The 7,772-nt window shown below is 34.6% G+C and overlaps 1 protein-coding gene across 1 annotated transcript; it reads right to left on the bottom strand.

Moving 5' to 3' along the window:
- Positions 1 to 1,162: 1,162 nt before the first annotated feature.
- ABCI11 (non-intrinsic ABC protein 14) lies at positions 1,163 to 4,705 on the bottom strand. Its single transcript, XM_078304681.1, has 11 exons — positions 4,559 to 4,705; positions 4,188 to 4,262; positions 4,037 to 4,094; positions 3,857 to 3,936; positions 3,343 to 3,394; positions 3,104 to 3,237; positions 2,327 to 2,441; positions 2,157 to 2,243; positions 2,007 to 2,055; positions 1,812 to 1,896; positions 1,163 to 1,512 (listed from the first exon to the last, which is right to left on the bottom strand). Exons 2-11 carry the CDS (start codon positions 4,238 to 4,240, stop codon positions 1,434 to 1,436), a joined length of 792 nt encoding a protein of 263 aa, XP_078160807.1. The 5' UTR covers positions 4,241 to 4,262; positions 4,559 to 4,705; the 3' UTR covers positions 1,163 to 1,433.
- Between the last annotated feature and the right edge of the window lie 3,067 nt (positions 4,706 to 7,772).

Consider the following 7,772-nt stretch of genomic DNA (forward strand, 5'->3'; position numbering starts at 1 on the left):
AAAAGATAAGTATGGGTAAAGTTAACTATATTTATAAGAAAGAATTAAAAATAAATAAACATAAGTACAGATACAAAGCGTGTTGGTTTGAATATGCGCGAAACCAATGCTCGATTTAATACCTTAAAATTTTGATCAATCCTATCATATCCAAATCAATCCCAGCTTAGTTTTATTATTATTTTTTATTTTTTTTTATTTTTTTAAAAACGTTGCTGCTTATCCTTAACCTTTTTTTTTTTTGGCAAATAGAAACGTAATTGATGGTTTTTTATAGCATGCTTCATAGTACTAAGTTGTCAATCAACAATTATTAATGAGCGGATACGAATGTGAATATGAATAGTAAAAAAAAATTAAATCTGACTTAAATAGATACAGATACAAAGCAGATAATCTACGAATAGATATACGATTGTCGAATAACTTTAAGATACAAATACTAATTAACAAAATTGAAATCTTAATATGAATGAATAGTTTTAAGTTAGTTTTTTAAGTTTATAATACAATGTATGGAAAAACCAAATCAAATACATAATTGGATACCCAACTGGAACTTGGAATGGATAAAAGTAAGGGAAATGTGTAAAAAAAAAAAAAAAAAAAAAAGTTTCTCCATGCTGCATACACCTTAAAAGGAAGTCTCAAGCTTAGTCAGACAATGTGACTATGTTCATCAAAGAGGAATCCCGAGTCCGGTTTAGTCTGAAAAGATTTGGCCTGGCCAGATCGGACTTAAATTGTCTTCAAAACGGCGTCATATTTGTTACGTGGTTTTACAAAATTCGGAAACAAAACGGTGTCAATATATTTGTTAAAATTTTCCTCTAAGGTAGGATACAAGTTCAGCTGACCTTCAACACTGAAAAGAAAAGGTAACACAGTCTAATTCTGAATGTTTTTGAAATTTAGAGGGGGAAATATGTAATTTCAAATTTTAGAGGGGGAAATACGTAATTTTGAAGTTTTTGAGGGGTATACGTGAAATTCCCCCTTTAAAAAAATCTGTAAAGCTTATGACAAGTTATATATTATTTCCTTTTAAATAAACTTAGTCTTCCTATAATTTAAAAAAAAATCTGTAAAGCTTAGTCTTCCTCATGACAAAATATGTAAGAAGCTTATATCTTACCATTTCTTTTTTTCCGTAGCCTTCCTATAATTTAAAAAAAAATCTTCTAACAAACGTCAAACAAATGGCGAACTGATGATAGGTACTTACATCACCACCCAAGTCTGGGACATCAGAACTTAATACTCTAATTTACCCTCTTTTTACCGGAGAGGTTGCAATCAAGAGATTAGAAAGCTCGCCAGCCAGTTTATTTGTCAGGCAACATACACCAAGTTACCGTAAGTTCAATTATAGTGTTGTGAACTTACATGCGTGGTGCATTACAGGATGAAGTATTTTCTCAAGGTGGTTAAAGCTAAAGAGGCACCGGTGCCTCTTTAAGGACACCTCCCATCTCCATTTCCCACGATTTATCTACCAGCGGTGCCAGCTCTCTGCAATTAATTTTCATGCAACAGCAATTAAGCTTATAGCTACACCATAAAGAAATTAGCTTCTATAGAGCAGATAGAAGCATGTAATCTCAAACTGTAAACCTTCCATAATAAATGCTGGTAACAACCACTTCAATTTTGCATATTAACCATTTACATGACAAGCTTATTGAACTCTTAACTGATTGGTTTAAGTTTGTAAAATCACAAAATACATCAACAAATTCATACGAACAAATCACTACTACTAATCTGAAAAGTATAACTTCTTCTAAGAAAAAAAATCAGAGAGAACTTACTTGAGGTCATGGCTCACTACCAGTATTGTAAGATCCTTCTTTATGTTCCTTAGCAGATTTACCACATCAGCCCTTGCCTTCCAATCTGCTTTCATAAATGAAATTAAAATGAATAATATATTAAAAAAATGGCAAATATTGTAGCATCCAAGTTCAGTCAATGCTCATGGAAACTATATAGAACAAAGTACGTACCGAGACCAGCAAGGGGCTCATCAAGTAATAACAAGTCCGGCATCTGAACCTAAAACTCCAAAATTATAAATATAAATTTGCATTATATTTTTTTTCGATTTGTTTTGAGCTAAGGAGGGAGTAATATGATAACAATAGGAAATAAAATACAAGTTGAACAGCCAAAGCAAGCCGGCGCTTAAATCCCCCACTAAGAGCACGGGGGTCTTCATCCAAGGATATACTTTTCAACCCCACCTACCACGGAAACAAAAAAAATATATTATAACTAAAAGTTCCATCATAAATAGAAAAGGATGCTCATCAGAACAATAAGGTACCGAGCTAATGGCATACTGAAGATTCAAAGCAAGCTCTTCTCTGAGTAATAGATCAGATTTTTGTCTTGGCCAGCCAAATGTTATTTCCTCAAGCACTGTATCTGCCAAGAAGTACCTGTTATGTGCACAAATCAAATTAAATGCACCTGGGGTTTGGTACAAAAGAAAAGGTTGGGGTTTAGGTGAAACTGTAGACATCAAGTTACACCAATAAACAAATAAAACAAAATCTGATTTTATTATTGCACTTGGTTCTCTGAAGCCCATAGTCCCCTCCCCACTCTTTTTCTTTTTGGAATTGATTGCGCTTTGTTTTGCTGCTGGTTTGAGGTTCCTTCAATCAGTTAACACTTAACTGTGCTGATGTAGCACCTGTCGGACTTGGCTATGCATCAGCTATAAGGTTCGTTTCACATTTTTCAAGATCATATTGGAATAGTCACATGGACTATAATCTTCAAAGTTTTCATTCCCTTATTTCCTGAACCAAAATCTTTTCATCCAAAGTAAAGGTCGTTGTTCTTAAATTATGAAATTTATGTACACAATCTGTAGATTTTTTTGCCATCACACAGCACTTGATAGGTGCTAATTGACAAAGGGCCAAAATGAAACCAAACCTCAAAGGTCAGGTGCCAAATTGAACCTAAATATATTGTCCATGGGTCAAAGTCTGACACTCTCCAAAAGCATGCTAACTATTCCGGTGTGTGCCGCTTCCAGTAATAGAGGTATTAATTAGGAAAACAATAGTAGTCAAATAAAGTGCATTTTTACCTCTCAGGAAATTGGAAAACAATACCAACTCTTTCTGGCAAAAGGGACTTTGGTGGCTCAATTGGGCTCGAATCGATTCCATACTTCTGTATAATAACGGACCCACATGTAGGTTGAGCCAATCCAGCCAAAATCTTTAAAAAAAAAAATAGAATGTAAAAGGAGTAAGATGACAAAGCAAAGCAAATTGATTTTTTTGAGGTCAAGCAAGTAACAATTAACTATTTATAAATTGTTACCTGTAAAAGGGTGGTTTTCCCACTTCCACTTCGCCCAAAAATCAGCCCAAATCTGCATTGGTACATTTACAGGTAACAATTTTGAGGTCAAACATGAAATTTCCTGTGATTGATAGTATCTCATTCTGTCACTAAATTTCAAGTATAGAATTTTTTAGTCTTTCTTTATTGATAATTTAGTTTTCAATAATTGATGGCATTCAGTATATTTGTCCCTAGAAATCTTAAAAATCCTACACCATGCAAAGGAAAAGGTCCACAAAATTAACAAATTACAAAGGACATCTGTAAAGTAAGCTACAGTGCTGGTACTGGTATGTCAGCAGTCAGTTTTTTTTTTCATTATTGTTAATTAAGTTACGGTTATTTTAAATAACAGAGACTTAATTTAGCCAAAATTATTTTCCTATCATTAGAACCACAAGAAAAGCAACTTAAAAGTAATGTACCAACATCCATGTCATGATAGGCATTTAGTTTAAAATAAAAATATTTCCTTAAGCTAAAACTGTACCTTTTTTCACGAAGAGAAAGATTGACTTCATTCAAAATACTTTGCTGGGTCCCAGGAGGTTTGTAGCTCAAATTTCTAACCTTAAACAAATTAACTGCATCTATATCAATTTTTCAAATCCATATACATTAATAAGAATAACTAGACATATATAAGAAAACAAGATGAATTGCACTTTACTTCAATTTTAGAAAAATCCGAGGATATCTTCAAAGCTCTCAGCTTCCCAAAGTGCCTCCTAGAATTTGAATAGAGAGAGAAATAAAAAATTGGGTAAAACAAATAATGTGTTTACACCATAGAAGGAAGAGAGTAAGAGATTGCGCGAGACCTGTTTGATGAAAAGCCTAAGAGAAGAGGGGAGAGAGCAAGGGAAGCTTCCATCAGCGAACTTATGTTGGAACACCTTTTAGAATTGAATACTATAAAATTAATGGCATATTTTAAAAATTATTAAAACAATGCATTATCTTTTCACAGATTTTATTATTATTTTTGTAATTAAACATATAAATATAATTTTCTCCTCATTATCACAAATTTAAGTTTCTGATGTTTTTTCCTTATGCACAAATTTATATTTCGTAAACTGTTAACAGAATCAGCAAACACTGATGGTACTGGTACAATACCAGAATAACCAGTACGTAATGGAATAGTTTATTTAAAATATTATAATAGCTTAAGGGGAGGAGAGCAAACCTAACGGCAGTTGGGAAGGAGGCGAATCAGAGAGGCGAAAAGCAAGTGCGGAGGAGTTCCAATGAGGCGGTGCAGAGGAAAGACAGTGACGCGGTATGGAGGAGAGACGGGCAGTGCGGAGAAAAACGGGGTGCGGAAGAGACGAGAGATTTTGAAGAAACGAACGGAGTAAATAATTGGGAGCAGTGCTATCAGAACCGGACCGGACCGCCGGTTAAACCGAAAAAAACTGGAACCGGACCCCTGTACGGTTTGATTCTTCTAAAAGATCACTTAAGTAATTTAATCGGTTGGTTTTTTTATAAAACCGCCGAACAAGACCGCCGTAAAAATCCGGTTCAAAACTAATTTCACGTAACTTACAGAAATCGCGTATTTCTCCCATGATTTCCTAAATTTCTTGTCATTTCTAAAATCGTTAAGATGGAAAGCACTGAGAATTGGAATCTCCTTCCCTCTACCTCTGAATTCTCAATTTGGATGGGTCCTTTCTTGACCTATCTCAATTCTCAAGGATTAAGAAGTGGCGACAATTATCAAATACTGTAAGTTAATTTATTTAATCTCTAAATTCGAATCTGTAAAATATGCGAAAGGCTTCAATTTTTGAGTTAATTTTACTGCATTGATTCGTGCCTTTTTAAGTGTTCGATGAAATGCCCAAATGAAATAGAATTTTATTTTTTTGAGATCTTATTGCTTTATGGGAACCACTATTTAGAAATTAATTGTGAATTTGATGTGCATATTTTTTACCACATACATATTGATTTTCTAAAAGTAAATGTCAATGTTATTTTGTTATATAAATGAACCTTAAATATCAACTCGATATCATTCAAGTCTAATACTAGAACGTGCAGGATCACAGTTTGTAACATATCATGGTGGTATAGCACTAGTTAGTTAGATAACCCACATTGATTAATCATTATGTTGGTTTCTCATGGGTTAGTTTGATTAAAACTATGTTGATACATGGTGAAATAGTGCCTCCAAACTACGCTAACAAAATTTAAACTAAAGAGTTTGATCAAACTAACCCATGAGAAACACCAAGAAGTACACAGTTTGTACCGTACCGCCCTTAATGGTTACATGGTTTCGCTGTCTCCAAATCCACCAAGAAGTACACAACGTCATATTGACCCTAACATCAGTATTCAAACTTCCCCTTGAGCGAAACTCTATCAGCGAGTCTGATCAGATTTCATGTACCAACATAGTACCCGGTGCCCCTGCTCGTACCAGTTCCCTTGTCAGTAGTGTAATTCCCAGCTTTAATTTTCATATGCAATTAAATATAACTTTAATTTTTCTCAAGTTTCATATGCTATTGATCTCTGATTTTGCAAGTTACATACATTTTTGAAGAACCTAATCATTATCGTTGTGCAGAGATCATGTCGGCAATTAATCTTGAAGTCAAAGAGAACGTTGATTTAGCAGTGTCCAAGTAAATGATTGATGCTGGGATTCCTTTCAATGCTTGTAACTCCAAGCATTATCAGTCCATGTGTGAGAGAAATTGGAGTGTGTTTGAGTTCATTCACTAAAAAAAAAGGAACAAAATTGATGCTACTGATTTTGGATCAAAGATACTGGTATTCTCCCTTCCGGTATTTAGCATTCATGCTACTGGTACTGAGCATGTGAAATTACATACACTTGAAAATACTAATTCTTTTTTTTTTTTTTAATTTGCTAATTCATGCTACTGGGAGAGGCGAACAGACGAACACTCTGATCGGAACCTCAATTCCTCCACTAAAACGTGAAATAGAATTGACAGTCGTATCAAATTCTCTGATCGGAACGCAACCCGTGGCAGGAAACGACTTCACTTCGGACGATTTGGATGGAAATTTTCGGGCCAAAATTTTCTCGCCGAAGTTGAAGAGATTCGGCGAGAATTCAATCGCTAAAAACTGGCGCTATAACAATGAATCTTGTTCACTTTCCTTCTACCGGTAACAATGAAGGAGGAAAAAGGAGCAAAGTCCTACGAACTTGGCTCGGTGATTCAAGCGCGAAACCCTTGTAAGGGTCAGAGTCCTACGAGCTGAAGGTGCGATATTTTCTTCTTTCTCTGTGTAAAAAAGCAGCGTATTTTTCCTTTTATTTCAGATTCAATCTGAATTGACTATGTGACAAAGCATATACACTTAAATGAATTTACAACCGATTGGATTACTAGTGCTGACAAGTAACTGGCCCTCAGATTCCAATCTCAATAGATAGTTTGTGCTGACAAGTTGGCTTCTGAAGGCGGTCGTGTTTGTCTTCACCTCAGGATAGGTTGGTTATGGTTTACTAAATTCAATGAATTTGATTTTAATCCAGTTACGTAACAAACTGGTGTATCTGTGTAACAAGGGGGAAGCATTGATGGCATGAGAGCATCAAGGATGATCCAATTATAAGAAGCTCGTCAGCTGTTTGTTGAAATGCCAGTTCAAAGAAAAGAGTATTAAATGGCTTTGGTAAGTAATGTAAGCATGTCAGGCATTAATGGCGAGTGCAGGTTATCCACACTTTAAGGGGTCCCAAAATTCACACATTATCCGGCTGCCACGGGGCTGGAAGTCATTCTTGACGGGGAAACATATTGACAATTGAAACATACTAGTAGCAACTAGGATTAATTCATGTCTTTGTTAGATTAGCTAGTTTAATTTTGCCAATTGAAACATACTGACATTTCACTATATGCTTTTGTTATGTTAACTTGTTTAATTTCTTCTTTATTGAATTTTGATATTTTTTAATTCAATCAAGTGTAAACGTTATGCTATTGTAATATATGCCTACGGATTTATCATAAAGAAAAAAGATTCAATTGGTAATTGTTCAAGTATATCAGTTATTAGAGTCCTTGTCTAATATTTAGAAATTGAGAAAGGTAGTACGTCATTAATAGATTCCTCAAGTACTTTGATGGCTTTATTTTTAATTATTTAAGTTTGGCATTGATTTTTACTCAAGAGTCAGTTTTTTTTTTTTGTTTCATATCTGGTTGGTACAGAGTCAAGCAATTTGGTTTGCGACTTGATTTTCTCAGGAAGGATCACTGGTTTGCGACTTCTTTTTGGTAGAAAGAATAGTGCAAGAGGGACGACTATGGATGAAGTATTGTAACGCTGGTACACGAATGGCAATAGGAAACAATCTGCTGCCTGATCCTAATTAGACGGTTTCTGATGTGCAAGTGCAA

Source organism: Carex rostrata, chromosome 1, assembly GCF_964058835.1.
Source record: "Carex rostrata chromosome 1, lpCarRost1.2, whole genome shotgun sequence".
NCBI lineage: Eukaryota > Viridiplantae > Streptophyta > Magnoliopsida > Poales > Cyperaceae > Carex > Carex rostrata.

Excerpts from the sequence above, each read along its gene's own strand:
- ABCI11 (XM_078304681.1), bottom strand. The coding sequence starts at position 4,240 with ATGGAAGCTTCCCTTGCTCTCTCCCCTCTTCTCTTAGGCTTTTCATCA. Across the intron at positions 3,395-3,856 it reads CTTTCTCTTCGTGAAAAAAG|ATTTGGGCTGATTTTTGGGC; the intron begins GTACAGTTTTAG and ends GTACCAATGCAG. Across the intron at positions 1,897-2,006 it reads TGAGCCCCTTGCTGGTCTCG|ATTGGAAGGCAAGGGCTGAT; the intron begins GTACGTACTTTG and ends TTATGAAAGCAG.